The sequence below is a fragment of the Centropristis striata genome, chromosome 6, assembly GCF_030273125.1.
Source record: "Centropristis striata isolate RG_2023a ecotype Rhode Island chromosome 6, C.striata_1.0, whole genome shotgun sequence".
Taxonomy (NCBI): Eukaryota; Metazoa; Chordata; class Actinopteri; order Perciformes; family Serranidae; genus Centropristis; species Centropristis striata.
Genome location: NC_081522.1, coordinates 2,522,734 through 2,544,318, shown reverse-complemented (window position 1 = coordinate 2,544,318; position 21,585 = coordinate 2,522,734). Strand labels below are relative to the sequence as shown.

Sequence of the window (21,585 nt, the reverse complement as noted above, 5' to 3'; positions counted from 1 at the left end):
GCTGCATCTTATAATTTGCTCTTCTCTCCATTCCTCTATCACTCTGTTGCCCTCTCAGTGTTTCTCCCTCTGTTCCCAGCCCTGTCTTTGCCAGAGAACGGATCAGTGAGCTGCCCAGCCTGGTAGAAAATTGGATTTAGTCTTCTTCAAAGGCACCGGCAGTCAGTTTAGAGCCCGCCCCTTCCTCATGTACGCAGTGACGTCGGCGCGCAGCATGACCGCCGCCGCTCCGTCCGCAGCAGCACAATCTCCATCTCGGCCACCGTGAACCAAACACGTCTGTCAAACACGACACAAACAGCGTCTCATCAGTAGATTGGTCACGCTGATCGTCAGATATGGAAGCGGCATCCTCCAGCTCCAGTGAGTGCAGGTAAGACCGATAAGGCTGGATGTCGGTGTTCCCTGGAGCCTAATTATATTATGGATATCCAGTTGTGTTGAAATCATATCGTCTGTGCAATTAGTGAAGACGCATTTTGGTATTGACTGTGCTATTTGAGAATCGTTTAGATATAAATATATATCAGGAAAATAAAGGATTTGTTCCGGGGATTAGTAGCCTATAGGGGCTTTCCTCCCAGGATGACACCGCTCACTGTGACGTCAGCGTGTGCCACAGGTGGCACGTCGTAAAGGTCTCCTTCCTCTAGAACTGGTCGCTTAATATGCAGGTCTTGTTCTTCTCCAGCTCACAGGCGAAAGTCCTGGTGGGTTAAACTAGTCGGACGTGTTGTTTGGTGTCTGCCAAAAATGCGGGTCCCGTCCCGCTCCGCTCCCTGCTCTGGTGCAGCATAACAGGTCCGGCAGCACCACGGACAGCTCCGCGAGAGCAGAGAGGGGAGAGCCCACCAGCCCACTTCCTGCTTACGTCACACTCTGGTGTTACGTAATACATCAGCCCACTGTGTTTGCAGCTTGATATTTAAACCATGTACTTACTTACCGTCTTGAAAGGGAAATCAAACAATACATTAATACAATTACTCAATCCGAAAACAAGAAAGCCATAAAGACTCTAGAATTATTTTCTCTGTTTCCGTGTTTTTGAAGTGACTTTGTGTTGGCCTACCAGAAATGTACCTTGCCTTCCTGCACTCTATTGATTAATTGATTGATTGATTGTCTTTATTTCGAACATGCAAGCACGTAAAAAAAACAAGTTTAAATATTAATAGATGAATAAATAAAAAACAAAACAAAAAAGCAAAAAAAAAATTGAGAAAACAGACACTTTCTGCAAGCTCGAAAGGGAGTAGGAAGAAGTAAAAAAAACGTATCGAGTCCCACCCCTTAACAGGTCTCTATATCTATATACATATATATATGTATGAATAATCAATATAGTCACATACAAATATTATAAACAATTATATATATATATATATATATATATATATAAACAATTTATATTACATTGTAAATACCTATACATGTATATTGTAAAGTACTATATAAATATAAATATAAATATGTCATCTATGATCTCACATAACTATTAATTGTAATTATGTTATTCTCGCATGTAACCCCCTCACTTCTTATTTTGCTGTTTGTTTGTTAATGCAAAACATGTCAATAAAAAAAAAAGCTTGATATTTAAATATGATTTGATCCAGACGAAGGGGGAAAAATATTTAAAATATATCTACAGTCATGGAAAAAAATATTCGACCTTTTTTGGACATTTGTTTGGACAAATATAATGCAACAACAAAAATAGCTCATAAGAGTTTAATTTGAGAGCTGATACAGTATCTAGCCATTTTCCATGGTTTTCTTTATAATGATTTTGGTTATTATCAAGAAAACCATGGAAATATCTAGCTATCAGCTCTTAAATTAAACTATTATGAGCTATTTTTGTTGTTATATTTGTCATTATATTTGTCCAAACAAATGTACCTTTAGTTGTACCAGGCATTAAAATGAATAAGAAAATGAAGAAAACAAGGGGTGTCGAATCATTTTTTCCATGACTGTATTTGATCTAATAACAAGATGGCAGTGCAGACTGAATCTTTGAAGATTTGAAATGTTGATTTACCTTTAATGAAAGGGTCTGAGATTATTTTTGGAGGTTTAGCCAACATACTCCATCGTTAAAACACCTTTTTTGATTGTTAATGGTTAGTTTTGTCAGTCTAGTTGGTTATAGACTGTTAGTCAATTCAGGACATTTAGACTGCATTTTTTCCTTTTTTATCCTCCTTGTTTTCACAACATTTCAGTGACACTGATATCACTCTGACAGCAGAACTACAGACGCATTAAATGTCATCATGTTTTAGTTGGATAGGAGATTTTATGGCTTGACTACTAACAACATTGGATACTTACCCTACCCTTCTATTCACTGACTTATGCTGGCACCAACAGTAAATCTGTTTATGAATCACACATTAACAGAGCAGCAGTTCAGTAGAGACCTGTATGTCAGCCTGAGGGAGAGTGTGTTTTTGTGTTTGTGTTTAAAACTGCCATTACCACCTGCAGAATTATGTGAAGGGCAACTTCTGCAATTGACAGGCCAACAATTGTATCACAGTTGTCTTGTTCCGCTTGCTATCACAGTTTTCAGAGAATGCAGACATACATTTATGTTTTTGTTTTTGATCACCCACACTGCAAAAAAGCCAACTTGTATTTTTTGGCCTAAAACAGTGATTTAAGTTGGTAAAACTTGGAAATATAAATTATTGACATTTAGGGCAATAATGTAAGTTAGCACAACAAAGGAAGCCAGTTGTCTGCTCAAAAACAAGTTGGTGAGTTGTTGTTACTTATATCTTTAAGTTGGGGTTCACAACAAGGGACAATAGTTCTGATAACTCTTATTTCTTTGTTGTGAAATGCGGGAAAGCGGTGAAATTCGGTCATTAGCGAAAGCTAGCGGCTAACTGATGCTAGCGGCTAACTGATGTGAGCAGCGCTGCTTGTTACAGCTACAAGAGTAGCCATTAGCGTATCAATGCTAACTCAAAATTGTGGCCGCAACATTAGCTGACATTTCATAGCGGCGTTACAATCGTGCCAATTCAGCACATTGCAGAAGTTAGCAGAAGTAAGGATTAAAAGTTATTACAATGTAAAACTATAAATTAGTACAACTTACAGTTGAGAAACCATGTTTAGCAACCTCAAAAACAAAACTTAAAATATTTAGTTTAATTGTCCAACTTAAAATTTTATCGAAGTTTGTTGCCTTGAAATTTTGAGTTCACCCAACTTTTCTTTTTTTGCAGTGCAGTCACCACTCAGATAGCTGGTTGGAGCATTATTCACATTCATCACTTTGACTTTACCCTGTCACAGCTACCAACATACCTTCTGTAATGATAGTTTCCCCGGCTCCTTTTGGAGTTTTGAATTAAATAAGGAAACAAGGGGGGAATGTAGGGAGATTGAACACCCAAGGCTAGCCTGATTTAGCTGTCATCTCAGATGGCAGCTCTAAAATGGGCTCAAAATCATCAGGCTCTCTCCTGCTGCAGATTGGTCTGGTAAAGGCTTCAGCCTTCAGTGTCATTGTGTTTTAATAACAACGCTTGAGGCATGGAGGGAACATTAACAAGTTTATAGCTTTACAACCAGATTTATAACGAGAATTACAGACTGTTTCAGACTTTGTATAATGTGGTACCTCAAGGCATTTCCAATGAAATCAGCACCCCTGAGTAATACTTTGGTTCATAGACTTGAAATAGCAAAGTAAAAACCCATTAGTGTGTTGCACAATGTGGTATGTATTCTCATTTTTACACAATGTTCCTTTCCATGTGCTTTTACTCCTGCATCTCAGAGTGTCTTCCCCTCCAGCTGATCCTTTAACTTCTCCATTGCATGGTGTTGATGTATGGCAACAAGTACTTTATCTCTATTTGTCCAAAAGGCAGTTTTATAAAATATAATGTTTTACTGTTGTTTGTTAAAAGTGGATCTTCTTCTTTTATATGACAAATTATTGATCACATACACTACCGGTCAAAAGTTTTAGAACACCCCAATTTTTCCAGTTTTTTATTGAAATTCAAGCAGTTCAAGTCAAATGAACAGCTTGAAAGGGTACAAAGGTAAGTGGTGAACTGCCAGAGGTAAATAAAAAAAGGTAAGCTTAACCAAAACTGAAAAATAATGTACATTTCAGAATTATACAAGTAGGCCTTTTTCAGGGAACAAGAAATGGGTTAACAACTTAACTCTATGGAGTCTTGGGCTATTTTGTCCATTTTTGAATTCTTTTCATGTCTTTGTCAGTCATTTTGTGTCTTTTTTGGTAATTTTGTGTCTTTTTTTAGTCATTTTGTATCTTTTGTTGTCTTTTTTTGGTCATTTTGTGTCTTTTTTTAGTCCTTTAGTCCAACATAAAATGTGATTTTGAATCTTTTTTTACTTTCAAAACACTATCATGCTCGATAAAGAATTTTAAATGTTGCAAATGTGCATTAATTTCAGAGTACACTGAGACATTAAACTGCATCATTTTCAGTTAAATTCTGGAAAAGTTGGTGTGTTCTAAAACTTTTGACCAGTAGTGTATATATAAGAAAGCACTTCCATTTGCCATGGACATGTGATGATGTCATGATCATGTTTCATATATAGATTAAATTCCTTCAAGAAAAAAATAGTTATACTATCTTGGGTTAACTTTTAATTTTCATCAGTAAACCCACCTTAGATGTAATATAATTATGTGAAATGGTAAAATTATTATGTTGCAAAATAGTAACAGACCTAGCTATGGATCCAGAGTTTATAACTTTTGATATTTTTATTTAACTGTTCTTACTTATCTGGATTATAACATTCCACCACTGGAAATCAGAAGGAACTGCAATATTCCAGTTTATATGCTGGTCCACTTTTATGTAGATTTATAGTGAGAATTTCAAGTGATCTCCTGCTCTCAGACTGGCTTATGTAATATAAATGGCATTAAAAAAACAAATGAAGAATGATATTGAATTAATATAATTAAATCAAATTAATGGGAAAACCATTTTGCATTGTTTAAATAATTTACCCACTACCCCTTTATTTTATTGTTTTATTGTTTTATTATTTTTTTTTATTTTATTTTATTTTTTTATTTTTATTTTATTTTTTATTTTTTATTTTTTATTTTTTATTTTTTTATTTTTTTATTTTTTTTTTTTATGATTTAAGTAGCTTTGGGTAAAATTAAAACATTTTATAATGTTTAGACAGTAATTCATGGGTTTTACAGGATATCATGACAATGAGCAATCGCTTGGAGTGAGTTTTAGAAAGTTTATTTTAACTTCAGGACAAAGAAATCCTGTGGTAGGACAGGTTATGTAAAACCTGTTGTTCAAAACAATGTAAAAACCAACAGGATGCGACCTAAACTGGCTTTTCTTGTCAGCAGTATTTTACTTTTATCTAGAGATTAGAAAAAGCATTGAGTTGTGTTACTGCATTCCTGACATTCATGTAGGTGTGTAGGTCTTTGCCTACTTCTCCCATTGCAGTTTATTGGTTTGTGAATGTGTTGTTTTTTTATGCACTGTTGCTTCCAAACACATGTAGCATTTTTATTTCAGTACAGGCATTCATTTATTTCTCCTGCTGTTTTTTAGCACCCAAAATAAGTATTGTAACTTTCCTGCATACTTTTAATTCACACTTTCTTTCTCATACTACTGTTGAAAGACAGATTGCTGTACGTTCCTCATAAATTACCTCTAGTTCAGGGGTGTCAAACTCTGGCCCGCAGGCCAAATTTGGCCTTCAGTGTAATTTTATTTGGCCCGTGAGGCAATACCAAATTATTATATTATTATTGTAAATTAATGACATTGATGTGTTTTTTATTTGAAATTTGATTTTGCATGTCTGCACTATTTAGTTATATATTGTATGTTTATAAGCGTTGCTGGTTCCATATTTAATGTTAAAGCAAAACATGTTTGGTATATATTAAAAGGTTTATTTGTTCAATGTTGGCCCGCGATTTTATTCAAGCTTTAAATTTTGGCCCATTGTGTATTTGAGTTTGACACCCCTGCTCTAGTTGATAATAGTTGATATGCCTGTTCGCCAACACCAACACACAAGAGTGAGGTTGAGTAGTACTTAAGGTGTTTATTCCTTGGTGATAATGATGAAGATTATTGTGTAATGGAGGGTATACGAAAGTATGTGTGGTATACTCACCTCTTTTTTCCAGCTGTTTAAAGTATATCCACATATCAGCCAAAAAGCCATTGGAATATATAGGAGAGTATACACACTTTCACCTTGGTAACCTCATCTACCTAGTACTTAGTTATAGAGCTATGAAACTATTTTCTCCATCAAAACTACACTCAAAAAAGCAAACTGGGTGTCTGTTACCTTCTTCTTAGTCTAACATGTAGCTTCTTCTAAATAAAATGATGTTTTGTGGTTGAACAGTTTTAAAACATGTAGTTTTAGCATAAAATGCAACACTTTAAAATTCACTAGAATACTTTATGTTAAAACAACCTAATTAAATTGCTGAATATAATACTCTGTTTTAAAATGATTTATTTCCTGAATAATTACTATTATGTTCATTTTCATATGATAAAGGTAATCTTTTAGGCTAAACCACTTCAACCTAACTTTGTTTTGTTGGCTCAGCACAATTAATTCATGTACTGCACTATTTTAAAAAGTAGTTGTAACTACCCTATTAAATAAAGTAACTCTTAATAATGTCATACACGTTTAAATGGCCCAAGAAAATTATGTTAGTATGTTACAATTACCCTTACAAATCTAGTTGGACTGACCCCTGGTAATTAATTAACAGTAATGCAAATACATCATGTTGACCCGACATATTTAGATTTTGTTCACTCAACAAAACTGTTTCTCGCTAAATTAAAGCATTTTATTTAGGTGGAAATTATTTCCATAATTTTATTTAGTTCTGGGAACAAGTTCTTTTTTTTGAGTGTACAGTATAGTAACATTTTTAAATCAATTTTCTATTTGTTACTTTCAGATACAGTTATGACGAATATAAGGAGACAGCAGACTGGCTTCTGGCCCACACAAAGCTGCGTCCTAAAGTAGCCATCATCTGTGGTTCAGGCCTGGGCAGTCTGGGTAATCTGCTGGGTGACACCGATGTGTTCCCATATAAGGATATTCCACGTTTTCCCATCAGCACTGGTAAGCTTTGAATCTTAAATCTATTAGAAGTGTTTGGAAATGGCACATTAGCATGCTAGCAGCCAGTGGTAGAATGTAACTAAGTACATTTACTCAAGTACTGTACTTAAGTACAATTTTGAGGTATTTGTACTTTACTTGAGTACTTCCATTTTATGTAACTTTTTACTTCTACTCCACTACATTTTTAGGCAAATATTGTACTTTTTACTCTAGGATTTAGCTGCCAGCTTTAGTTACTTTTCAGGTCGAGATTTAACATAATCAATGTAAAGTGATTAGACGTTTTTTTTAATTATATCTTTTAACAGTATATTAAGTAATTAAATGAGCCCTATCTTTACAAAATTAAAACACTGCATACATTAAATCACCAATACAAATAATGTAATAATATATTTAGAATATATAAAACAATCATAGTGGGTCCATTCTGCATAACCCAAGTACTTTTACTTTTCATATTGTAAGTAGATTTTGATGCTGATACTTTTGTACTTATACTTCAGTAAGATTTTTGTAGAGCTACGAAACTATTTTCTCCATCAAAACTACACTCAAAAAAGCAAACTGGGTGTCTGTTACCTTCTCCTAAGTCTAACATTTAGCTTCTACTAAATAAAATGATGTTTTGTGGTTGAACAGTTTTAAAACATGTAGTTTTAGCATAAAATGCAACACTTTAAAATTCACTAGAATACTTTTTGTTAAAACAACCTAATTAAATTACTGAATATAATACTCTGTTTTAAAATGATTTATTTCCTGTATAATTAATTTCCTGTATAATCAGTGTAAAGTGATTAGACGTTTTTTTTAATTAAATCTTTTAACAGTATATTAAGTCATTAAATGAGCCCTATCTTTACAAAATTAAAACACTGCATACATTAAATCACCAATACAAATAATGTAATAATATATTAAGAATATATAAAACAATCATAGTGGGTCCATTCTGCATAACCCGAGTACTTTTACTTTTCATATTGTAAGTAGATTTTGATGCTGATACTTTTCTACTTTTACTTCAGTAAGATTTGGATGCAGAACTTTTACTTGTAGTGGAGTAATTTCACAGTGTGGTATTAGTACTTTTACTTAAGTAAAGGATCTGAATACTTTTTCCACCACTGCTAGCAGCTGCTTACACTGTATGTGTGCTGTGTAGTGCCGGGCCATGCTGGTCGGCTGGTGTTTGGGAGGCTGCAGGGCTGTGAGTGTGTCTGCATGCAGGGGAGATTCCACTTCTACGAGGGTTACGACATCCACACGGTAAGCTGCAGTTTATTGTTCATACAATTCTGTTGTGGTAAATTTTTAAGTAAGGTTACAGCAGTGTTCTTGAACCCAGAAATGTTGAGTACCCTAAAGTTGGAACCTGGTCTCACAGAAATCCGTGAAATAGCCACGGAATCACTCAAATTTCTGTGAAACTGACACGGATTTCGCTACAATGCAAGTTAAAGACAGTCATATCCCGTGGCTATTCTATTATTTTTTCCTATTGGTTTGTTCCAAGTCACGTGACTTTCAAGGTTCCGGCGGTCAGGACAAAAAACATGGCGGACAGTTCTCTTATTTTTAGTGAAAAAATCAATATTTTGACTTTGTTTCTGCATAAAAATGGATTTTGATCACATTTCTAGCGAGAAATATATGTTTTATTTTCTAAATATTCACTCAGTGAATGTACATAATCACTTTGTGGTGAAGGTCTCGCCAGAAAAATATGTCATTAACTTGCATTGTAGCGAAATCCATGTCAGTTTCACGGAAATTTGAGCGATTCCGTGGCTATTCCACGGATTCCTGTGAGACCATGTTGTAAAGTTTTATTGCAGAAATGTCATCTATAGGCCTAATGGATGGAATTTAACTTGGTTGCTAAAAGTTGCACTTTGGGCAATTTGCATGATTAGCATGATAAGCCAATAAAGTCAAGACACCACAGGTGAATAGGGTAAAAAAATTAAATAATAGATATCACCATCGCCATATCTCATCAAATATGCGCTCATTTGCATACAGACAAAATCAGATCGTTTGATAAAGTCATGCTCAAAATATTTTTTCCAAGAGTAAACATGTATACTTGGGGGTCTGAGTTGGTGAAAACCTTTAGGGAACCTGGTCAGGAGGCAGTGTTGACCTATGGACGCACGGATTAAGAAATGAAGTGCCCCATGCAAAATAACTATATACAGCATGCACACGCACAAACCCACAAGAACTATGTACAATATGCAAAATAACTATATCCAGCATGCACATGTACACAAATGCACAATCACTATATACAAGAATTTTACACAACATGCAAAATGACTATATACAGCATGCACACACACACATACCCACAAGAAACATATACAGCAAAAGACAGAACTTTATACAGCACGCACACACACACACACAATAATTATATACAAGAACTGCAAACAGCGTGCATGCACAATCCCACTCAATAGCCTTCACCATCTTCATCATTTATGTCCTCATTCCCTTCAGTCTCATCATCTTCTTGCTGTTTATTTGTATGTATTGTGAATGGGCTGCAGCAGCGGACCTCACCCCTTCACACTTGCAGTGGAAATTGTCATGGTGATATCTATTATTTGATTTTTTTTTTACCCTATTCACCTGTGGTGTCTCCACTTTATTGGCTTATTATGCTAATTATGCAAATTGCCCAAAGTGCAACTTTTAGCTACCAAGTCAAATTCCATCCATTAGGCCTATAGACGACATTTCTGCAATAAAACTTTAAGCTACTCAACAATTCTGGGTTTACTATTGGGCCTATGGGGATTACCACTAGACTATATTGGTAATAATGAGCTGTAGACAACCTGAAGAATGATGTCAAAATGTATTTAAAAAACAAGATGAAAAATCTACTGCCATATTGTTGGTTGTGTGATGCTGTACAATTTTCTCTTTTTGTATCCGAGGAGACCAAACTCATGGACAACCACATGGTCCATATTTGTGACTGAGAGATCGAAGGCATGTGTTGCCCCACTCTGCCTCTGATTGGCTTGTGTCATTGCCTTTGTTGGTTCGTGTTGGTTAGGTTCTGGCATGAGGAGTAAGATGTTTTAACCCATAAGAACCCACGGTGACACCCATGTAACAAACACTTTAAATATTCTAGAACAGGGTCTCAAACTCAAATTACCTGGGGGCCACTATAGGCAGTATCAAAATGACCAAAAAATCTAAATTACTTTAAAAAGACACAAAAAAGACAGACAAAATGACTTAAAAAGACACAAAATGACCAAAAAAGACACAAAATTACTAAAAAAAAGGACACAAAATGACAGAAAAAAACTAAATTACTTAAAAAAGACACAAAATTACTAAAAAAAGAGACACAAAATGACCAAAAAAGACACAAAATGACCAAAAAAGGACACAAAATGACAGAAAAAAACTAAATTACTTAAAAAAGACACAAAAACCCCACAAAATTACTAAAAAAAGACACAGAATGACCAAAAAAACCCCACATCATAAATATGTTCTGCGTGGTTCACTTGGTCTGTGATATATCCCCCATAACTTTCCTTTATGGATAACTGGGTCTGGGTTCTTATGGGTTAAGGTTAGGGTAAGAATATCAGGGCAAGCCAATCAGAGGCAGAGTGGGGCAACACATGCCTTCGATCTCTCAGTCACAAATATGGACCATGTGGTTGTCCTCGAAGAAAAGTCAGCAAATCACCAAAGTTGTATGATTTGTCATCTCACTGTAAAACGTCTATACCAATCTGTCTCGTAGATATTGAGCTAGTTCACAGGATAAGTGAGAATTTTGACCTGCTGTGCCACTAAAAGAAAAGTCAGGGTGTCAAAGCAAAACATCATAATGGGTTGTATTGCATAATTACATTGTTTGTATTCATTACTTGTCACTTTTGGTATTTGTGATGCTGGAATTACATTGATTAACTCATAAACAAATTCATATTGAATTTGAAATGATATCCACAATGCAAAAAAGCCAACTTGTATTTTTTGACCTAAACCAGTGATTTAAGTTGGTTAAACTTGTAAATATAAATTACTGACATTTAGAGCAATAATGTAAGTTAGCACAACAAAGGAAGCCAGTTGTCTGCTCAAAAACAAGTTGGTGAGTTGTTGTTACTTATATCTTTAAGTTGGGGTTCACAACAAGGGACAATAGTTCTGATAACTCTTATTTCTTTGTTGTGAAATTCGGTCATTAGCGAAAGCTAGCGGCTAACTGATGCTAGCGGCTTACTGATGCTAGCAGCGCTGCTTGTTACAGCTACAACAGTAGCCATTAGCGTATCAATGCTAACTCAAAATTGTGGTCACAACATTAGCTGACATTCATAGTGGCGTTACAATCGTGCCAGAGAAATTCAGAGTTGAGCAAACTCAAAAACAAAACTTAAGATATTTAGTTTAATTGCCCAACTTAAAATTTTATCGAAGTTTGTTGCCTTGAAATTTTTAGTTCACCCAACGTTTCTTTTTTTGCAGTGCATGTGAGAACCGGTTGGTGCAGAGATGCAGACAGATCTATTTGTTACGACTATAAGTTGCCCTGTGAGCAGCTTTCTGTCACAAACCAACTTGCTTGGGCATTTTGAAACCTTGCTGATGCAAATGATATACTATACAGTATAACTGAACTAATGCTGGCAGTTTAAACTGTGACTTTGTCTGTCACTTTGAGAAAAACATTCACAGCATCTGTAATCTTTAAACACTCTTTGTTGTTCTTGTCACTGAGGGAGTCTCTTTATAAGATTTTCATTTTGCTCCATATGTTTTTATTTAAAGTTCCAGTTTAAACATTGGCCCAGTGATAATTTTATATACGGTATTTGTAACATGCGCTTACATCAAGCTGCCTGTAAAATTGATTATTTTTGTAAATGTCAGTTGTATAAAAGTGTACATTTAATAACTCTAAATTCAACAGTGCAAACTGGACTTTACTTTATATAGTTTTACATACCCGTTCATTCTCAATCATGGTTTTGTAATTTTATAATATCAAGTTGTGTTAACTTGGTATATGACAGACCAAAGTATAGCTCACACCCTTGGCTAACAATTTACTATGTTTGATGAATGATCAGCTGGAGAATTGTGATGACAGTAAAAAAACACCCAATGTGTCAAAGTGTCGATGTGGGACTGGCCTTTGGCCTGTGGAGACACTGTATTCTGGTTTTATTTATTTTATTACCAGCTGTGATGTGCCATCTCCACATAAAATGATCCATATAACCCCACTGAATCGTAAAATCCAGTTTCATACCGAAAGTAATAGAAAGCCAGATGCATTATGTCCCTCTAGTGATATAATGTATGAAATGCCTCCAGCTGACTCACCTAAACTCACAAAGAGTTGATTTTGCCCAAGCAAAATGTGCTTTCTTGTCAAATCAGACAAAATCATAAGCTGAACAGAATAATTTGTTTTTATTATATAGCCACACCTGCAACATGGCTCGGTTGATAGCAATGTCAGTCTGTCCATTGTTTTTTAAACTTAACTAGTATTTGCTCAATGGCCAGATACCCTGCCTAATGGTAAACCTATGAAAATAGAATAAAGATAGACGGGACATTGCACTATTTTTAGTTGATGTGGTGACAACACAGGTCAGTGGGGCCATAGAGTGTGTTAGCAGATTCTGAGACAGAGAAGGTTTTATTTTCTATAATGTTTCTGTTGTACCTCTATATCTATGCTCTGTTCAGTGGTGGTTCTAGACCAGTTTTACTGTGGGGGCCAAGCAGGGGCCAGTGTTTAATCAGAGGGCCACATTAAAAAACGCCAAAGATGATATTTAAGCATTCAAACCCTTTATTTTAGGTTATTTAAAAATCGAATTTAAGTATATTTGGAAGATACAAATACATTGAATGAAACAATGAGACTCACCAACAATAACAACTATTTTAGTACGACAATGACATTTCTCATTTTTGTGCACAATTGCTTTTGTTTTATTTTGAAAGTGCAGTACAGTGAGAATGATCTTTTTTTATATATACACAAGCTTTTATTGCACAATTAAACTATTATAAAATGTTCACATTTTGGGTTCCTTTTGTGTACAATGAGATATTGTTTGAACAAAAAATAGGTAGGAATTGTTCTGTCATTCATCGTTATAAATTGATCATTTTCTTATTAATTTGACACAGGGGCCACAGCAGGGGCCAAGGGCTTCTTCACAGGGGCAGTGGCCCCTGGAGGCCCCTGTGTAGAACCGCCACTGGCTCTGTTCGTTTCAACTTAACATCCCCACAAAGCCATTGGTTTCCTTTTTGTTAGTTTGTAATATTTCATTATCAATAAATAGATAGAGTTTGATGATCCACTCAATAGAAATATGAAGCAATTTAATCCTACAGTTGTCAATTCCTCTCCGGCAGGAAGGCAAAGCCGAAACTTTACATGCTTTGTACTCTCCATTACTCATTTGATCGTAACTGCTACAAAACCTGACCTGCAAAATTGCAAACTGCAGCAAGTCAGTTTATGCAAAAAATATCTAAGCAAGTAAGGCGCTACAACAGTCAAAGATCTTCTAAGTGGCAATAGTACACATACAAATGGTTGCAGCTGTAATGATCCTGCTATGTTGATTTGAATGTTCATTCTATCCTGATTCTTTGTTGTTAGTGTTAATAAGTATGCATTAACATACTAATTGTATTGCATATGTACATATTAAACTTAGGTGAACATGGTAAGCATTACACCTAAATGTAAATTCATGTAAATGCTAAACATGAACCTGTTAGCATTGTCAGTGTAGGCATGTTAGCATGTTAGAATTAGCATTAAGCTCAAAGCACCAAACCAAAACCACTTTTTTTGAGCTGCTAGTTTTGTCTGTTTCTGTGGGACTTTTTTCTCCCTCCTTGTCAGGTGACATAAGTAATCACTGACTAACAACTAGCTAGTATGCAATAAGTGTTGGCACCCAGGAGTCAACTTTTAATTATTAGCTTCCTGCTAGAGTGTAACTACTGACTTTCCTGACACTACATGCTTACGTGCTAACATTAAAGGCTAACACATACTCCACATACTTCTCTGTTCTTAACACATGATCTGGGCAGAACTTTTTCTTGTTTGGTGTCCGACAACTAATCTGTGATTGGTCATAAATTCACATTTGAATTTGACGTGTATACTGCCGTGGAGGAGTTCTTCACTGGAGTTTCTTGTTTAGTATGAAATGTCCTGGCCAGAACTAACTTTGTTTTTGTTCATGCCACCTCAAGAAAACAAACACATTTCTCTGTTCTTGTGGAGTGTATTAGCCTTAAGTGTAGGTCAACTTACAACACAGTCAACCATCATTATGCAAAACTCAAAAACAATCCAATCTTTGAAATGACAGCACTGACACATGATCTGGGCAGAGCTTTTTCTTGTGTGGTGTCCGACAACTAATCTGTGATTGATCAGAAATTCACATTTGAATTTGACTTGTACTGCCGTGGAGGAGTTCTTCACTGGAGTTTCTTGTTAAGTATGAAATGTCCTGGCCAGAACTAACTTTGTTTTTGTTCTTGCCACCTCAAGAAAACAAACACATTTCTCTGTTCTTGTGGAGTGTATTAGCCTTAAGTGTAGGTCAACTTACAACACAGTCAACTATCATTATGCAAAACTCAAAAACAAAAAATCCAATCATCCAAAATGACAGCACTGACATTTTCAAGTGCTTGAAAACATTTCTCCACTAACTAGCAAACACTTTCACAGGCAATTCAAGCTGTAGAGAGATGTGAAATCGTAAAAACAAATTTTCTAATTTGGCTGCAGTGAGAAGTAACAACAGTCATTTATGGGCCATCAGCTGTCCTAAAAAAAACAGAACACCGACTGTTTCAGACATGCAAAGTTCAACATGGACCCAAAGTAATAAAACACTGATGACATCAGCGTATGCAGGAGCTGTACGCAGTGGCGGTTCTTCACAGGGGCCTCCAGGGGCCCCTGCCCCTGTGAAGAAGCCTTTGGCCCCTGCTGTGGCCCCTGCTGTGGCCCCTGTGTCAAATTGTTCAAACAATATCTCATTGTACACAAAAGGAACCCAGAATGTGTACATTGTATAACAGTTTAACTCTATGGAGTCTTATTGGGCAATTTTGTCCATTTTTGAATCCTTTTCATGTCTTTACGTGTCTTTGTAAGTCATCTTGTGTCTTTTTTGGTCATTTGTGTCTTTTTGTGTCTTTTTTTTGGGTAATTTTGTGTCTGTTGTTGTGTCCTTTTTAGTTATTTTGTACCTTTTTTGTCATTGGTGTCATTTATGTGTCTTTTTTGTTATTCTGTCTTCTCATTTTGTGTCTTTTTTGGTCATTTTGTGTCATTTTTATGTCTTTTTCAAGACATTCAAATATTTTGAATGCTTAAATATCATCTTTGCCATTTTTTCATGTGCTAATGTGCCCCTCTGAATAAACACTGGCCCCTCCTTGGCCCCCACAGTAAAATTGGTCTAGAACCGCCACTGGCTGTACGTTTTAAAATATTGACCATTTTCTGCTGTTTTTCCTTTGTTGTACCTTGGTGACCCCGTCTTGAAACTTCCATTTGTAATAATCTGATATTAAAGCATAAAAAAACAACAGTGTCTGTGTCTGAAGTGCAAAATGTTTGTCACTCCAGGTGACGTACCCGGTACGAGTCTTCAAGTTGCTGGGTGTGGAAACTCTGATTGTGACAAATGCAGCGGGGGGAGTCAATGGCAGCTACAATGTGGGAGACATCATGCTCATTAAGGATCACATCAACATGCCGGGCTTTGCAGGGCAGAACCCGCTTTGTGGGCACAATGATGACAGGTACAGCACAAACACCAAGGCAGGGCTATGAAACAAAGCAAAGCAAAACCTGTGCATTGGCTACATTTTTGTGCTGCTGCTATGTGCTTTTCATTCATTTACTGTCTCTCCAGGTTTGGAGTGCGTTTCCCTTGCATGTCAGACGCATATGACCGTGAGCTGAGGGCTCTGGCCAAGCAAACAGCAGAGGAGCAGGGCTGCGGTAGCTTCCTGCAGGAAGGAGTTTACTGCATGCTGGCTGGACCGACATATGAGACCATTGCAGAGTGCAGAGTCCTGCAGACGCTGGGGGCTGATGCTGTGGGTTAGTACAGCCCTCTCTTGCTCACTTAAAGGGACAACACTGATGTGTTGTGGAACAGTCTCTTCAGTGCAACAGTGCAAATGATATGTAAATGAATATGAATTCAATTCAAGATTCAATACTTTAATTGCCATACAACAGAAGTTGTTAGGGATTTGCTGCAGTGTGCTCTACAATGCAACAGACATGACAAACACCACACAAAATAGGAAGCCACAGACATAAACATAAGACATAGTACATACATGATTCACTCATTCATTCATGCACTGCAAAAAAAGAAAAGATGGGCGAACTCAAAATTTCAAGGCAACAAACTTCGATAAAATTTTAAGTTGGACAATTAAACTAAATATTTTAAGTTTTGTTTTCGAGTTTGCTCAACTCTGAATTTCTCTGGCACGATTGTAACGCCGCTATGAATGTCAGCTAATGTTGTGACCACAATTTTGAGTTAGCATTGATACGCTAATGGCTACTTTTGTAGCTGTAACAAGTAGCGCCGCTAGCATCCGTTAGCCGCTAGCATCCATTAGCCGCTAGCATCAGTTAGCCGCTAGCATCAGTTAGCCGCTAGCTTTCGCTCATGACAGAATTTCACAACAAAGAAATAAGAGTTAACAGAACTATTGTCCCTTGTTGTGAACCCCAACTTAAAGATATAACTAACAACAACTCACCAACTTGTTTTTGAGCAGACAACTGGCTTCCTTTGTTGTGCTAACTTACATTATTGCCCTAAATGTCAGTAATTTATATTTCCAAGTTTTACCAAATTAAATCACTGTTTTAAGCCAAAAAATACAAGTTGGCTTTTTTGCAGTGTGGCTCCTCCCCACATAGGCAAGAGTCTAAAGTGTCAAGTGACTTTAGTGGAAGTTCACCCAAAGTGCAGGTTTTAAGTTCACTTCCAAAAGTGCAAATGTAACAGAAGGATGCTGATGTGAGACATAAATAAATAAAACATATGTACATATACACATACATATACATATGTATACACATACATACATACAAATACAGTTACAAAAAAAATCTGAAACACACACTCATCAATCCAAGACCTGTATTGGATTGATCTACTTCCATGAGGTATTGGTGCAAAGATTGAGAGCTATTTAACCCATTGAGGCCTGAAACTTCCTGTAAAACCTCTGGGCGATTTTAAAATAAGCCCCTAAAACCTGAAGTTTTTCTGGAAATTCAACAGAAGTGTCAACGCTTCTTCTAAATAATAGATTTTTCCTCTGTAGCAGATAAAAATGAAATTCAAAAAGTATTTGAGAGCTTATACAAATACTACAAAACAACGTATCCGCTTTCCAGGCTTCAGTGGGTTAAAAATCAAATTGCACTACAGTATGTGCTATTTAAAAAGCGTGATTTTGTCGTGTTAATAGCCTTCAGCCTTCTACCTGATGGGAGGATCCTAAAGAGATGAGTTACATCCAGCAGGATTTTCATGCCCTTTCATTGCATGTGGGACTACATATTCATATTTGGATAAGAACAGATAATGTCCTATTTAGAATTTGTACTCTCCCTAGAATGGGAAGCATAAGCAGGATGAGTTTCCATGATGCAGACTTGCCAAAATGTAATCAAATAGGCTATCGGTGTAGATAGCAGCTTCAGCTTTTAGACTGTAACTGAGATTCATCCTCAATAACCTTTTTAGTAGTTTTCTCAATTGTGTCAGTAGCTTCCGCATTTTATATCATAGACATTTCAAAATTAATTCAATTTCATATGGACCTCCTTTTAAATGACCACGTTTTGTTTGTCAAGTCAAAGTTTATTTATAGAGCACATTTACAACTGGATATAAATAAAAACAATAAAAAGAATAAAATACTAAAAACAGTAAAACAATAAAATAAAATAGAATAAAATAGTAATAAAAGCTTAATCCAAAACAGAGTAAGAGATAAAAAAGACAAATAAAAGGGTAAAAAAGTAAAAAAGAAAGCCAAGGATTCTTGCCTAGCTGGGACTGAACGCCAAGGAGAATAAATAGGTTTTTAATAATGTTTTAAAGTCGCATCAACTCTTCACACTTGTGGTGGCATTCAGCACATGGTAATAATTGGATTGCAGTTCTTGTCTGTCCACCACTGCTATAAATACACATACTTTATCTAGCTCACTACCTGACTAAAATACCAGTGGTGCTGGTTGAGTATCACAGGAGAATCTATGAGGCAGAACGTTGCCTGGAGAGTACAATGTAGATCAACCTACAAGGCAAAGTGAAGGGCACAGTGCCAAGTGTAACTTCACAAAAGAGGCGGTGCACTGAAAAAAGAACCAACTTAATTGAATTGTTTCATTTTGTAACACCTAAATGAATTAAGTTCTTTCAAATTAATTTAAAACAGTTGTGTAAATCTAACTTATTAAATTAATTTGAAAGAACTTAATTCATTTAGGTGTTACCAAATGAAACAATTCAATTAAGTTGGTTCTTTTTTCAGTGTGGGAAGAGATCGCCAATGCCAATATTATGAGCTGCAGTGTTTTAAAGGGATACTTTGATGATTTTCAACCAGCTCATGGGTAGACAATGTATGCAGACAATCCTCTGCCAGAAAAAGAGTGTCAAGCTCCGATATTAGCAGCATGAAGGGAAGCAAGGCACCATTCATCAGGAGTTTTTAAACCCAGAAGTAAGTTTCAGTGACATAGGGTCTAACACAGACCTGGGCATTGGGCGGCCCGCGGCCCACATCCGGCCCGTTGGCTGTCCTTGTCCGGCCCGCATGAGGTTACCAAGAAATTAGAAATCAATATCACCGCAGTGCTTTTATTTTGAAAAAAAATAGCAAACATTATCATTAGCACTAGAGCTAACAAGCACTTTTACTATAGTTAAGACAACAAATATAGCCACTAATATATATGACAGAATAAAATAAACTCTAACAAACCTTGTGTCCTGTCAGTCAGCCACTATAGAAGCCTTTTGATACTTTATATCAACTTTATATGAATTACGACGCACTCGTTATTATTTACCGTTCGTTTTTTCATTTAACCGTTCTGGTGTAGTGGTTAGCGCTCTCGCCTCACAGCTAGAGGGTCGCCGGTTTGCCTCCCGCCTGCGGCTCTTCTGTGTGGAGTTTGCATGTTCTCCCCGTGTCAGTGTGGGTTCTCACCGGGTTCTCCGGCTTCCTCCCACAGTCCAAAAACATGCACTTAGGTTGACTCTAAATTGCCCGTAGGTGTGAATGAGAGTGTGATTGTCTGTCTCTATGTGTACCCCGCCTCTCGCCCAATGACAGCTGGGATAGGCTCCAGCCCCCCCGCGACCCGATTGCGGATAAGCGGTTAATGGTAATGAATGAATTATTGTAATCCTGTTGATTTCAGTGCACCTGAAACTTTCCCCCTCTATCTAGGTATGAGCACAGTGCCAGAGGTGGTGGTGGCTCGGCACTGTGGCCTTCGTGTCGCGGGTCTGTCCCTCATCACCAACAAGGTGGTGACAGATTACGGCAGCACTGAGAAGGCAAACCACGAGGAGGTGCTGAGGACCACCGAGCTCAGAACCCAGGACCTCCAGAGACTCGTCAGCAACTTGATCACCAAGATCTAGTACCTTCATCTGAAAATCAACAACAACTAACAAATTATTTTCCAGGCTTACACTTAAATCTTTGGTGACTAACCCTAGCCTTGAACAAAAGTTAAAAGTATGTGCAGATGGTGAACTCTCACAGTGTGGAGAAGTTATTACGTATTTGCATATAGATTGGGCTATTGTGGGTAACTGGAGAGTGATTGAGAGTTATTTTCAGGTCGAGGGCAGAGTAAAGAAAATTGATAAATGTTGACAATATAGTATGTGTCTAGTTTGCTATTCAGTGCTATCACTTCAAGACATCCGCAACCCTCGATTCTCACATTCATAGAAACCTGATACAAAATATTTCTGAAAGCTAGCTAAATTTGTTCTTTAAAGGTGCATCTATAAATAGAAACGTCAACAATTAGCCAGTTAGCCATTAATCTAATAGGTTTAACCTATTGAGGCCTAAAACTGCCTGTAAAATCAGCCCCTAAAACCTGAAGTTTTTCTGTAAATTCAACAGAAGTGTCAACGCTTCTACTAAATAATAGATTTTTCAGCCTCTGTAGCAGATAGAAATGAAATTCAAAAAGTATTTGAGAGCTTACAGTACAGGCCAAAAGTTTGGACACACCTTCTCATTCAATGCATTTCCTTTATTTTCATGACTATTTACATTGTAGATTCATCAAAACTATGAATGAACACATGTGGAATTATGTACTTAACAAAAAAGTGTGAAATAACTGAAAACATGTCTTATATTCTAGTAAGCAAAGGGTGGTTACTTTGAGGAATCTGTGTTCATTCATAGTTCTGATGCCTTCAGTGAGAATCTACAATGTAAATAGTCATGAAAATAAAGAAAAACGCATTGAATGAGAAGGTGTGTCCAAACTTTTGGCCTGTACTGTATACAAATACTACAAAATGACGTATCCGCTTTCCAGGCTTCAATGAGTTAATAGAAGGTAAGGTTTGTCTTTAATTTGACCAGACCCCTTGAAATACTTATAGAATTTCTTAAAATCAGGCGGAATCACAATGTTTCTCCACTGCCCTAGCTGTATTTTTATTGACCAAGCATCACTGTTGAAAAAAAAAAAAGCACAAATTTAAGTAAATCATCTGGAAACCAGGCTAATATTGTGAAAGTCAATTTTTTTAATGAAAACGTACAGGTGTTTATTACAGTATACCATTCCCCTATTTAAAATGACCATGCTCTCATACAGTACAGGCCAAAAGTTTGGACACACACCTTCTCATTCAATGCGTTTTTCTTTATTTTCATGACTATTTACATTGTAGATTCTCACTGAAGGCATCAAAACTATGAATGAACACATATGGAATTATGTACTTAACAAAAAAAGTGTGAAATAACTGAAAACATGTCTTTTTATTTTAGATTCCTCAAAGTAACCACCCTTTGCTTACTAGAATATAAGACATGTTTTCAGTTATTTCACACTTTTTTGTTAAGTACATAATTCCACATGTAATAGTTTTGATGAATCTACAATGTAAATAGTCATGAAAATAAAGGAAACGCATTGAATGAGAAGGTGTGTTCAAACTTTTGGCCTGTACTGTATATCCCAGATCATGGATCAATAAATGCGATAGGAACTCAGTGGTGGCTCTCGTACAACTCCCCCCGGTATGTAATTCTATCCTGCAT

The 21,585-nt window shown here is 36.3% G+C and overlaps 1 protein-coding gene across 1 annotated transcript; it reads left to right on the top strand.

The window, feature by feature from the left end:
• The first annotated feature begins 249 nt into the window (after positions 1–249).
• Positions 250–20,468, top strand: pnp6 (purine nucleoside phosphorylase 6). Its single transcript, XM_059334303.1, has 6 exons — positions 250–373; positions 6,998–7,167; positions 8,339–8,442; positions 15,854–16,029; positions 16,143–16,333; positions 19,732–20,468. Exons 1-6 carry the CDS (start codon positions 339–341, stop codon positions 19,926–19,928), a joined length of 873 nt encoding a protein of 290 aa, XP_059190286.1. The 5' UTR covers positions 250–338; the 3' UTR covers positions 19,929–20,468.
• The last annotated feature ends 1,117 nt before the right edge of the window (positions 20,469–21,585 follow it).

Excerpts from the sequence above, each read along its gene's own strand:
- pnp6 (XM_059334303.1), top strand. The coding sequence starts at position 339 with ATGGAAGCGGCATCCTCCAGCTCCAGTGAGTGCAG. Across the intron at positions 7,168-8,338 it reads ACGTTTTCCCATCAGCACTG|TGCCGGGCCATGCTGGTCGG; the intron begins GTAAGCTTTGAA and ends TGTGCTGTGTAG. Across the intron at positions 16,030-16,142 it reads TGTGGGCACAATGATGACAG|GTTTGGAGTGCGTTTCCCTT; the intron begins GTACAGCACAAA and ends CTGTCTCTCCAG.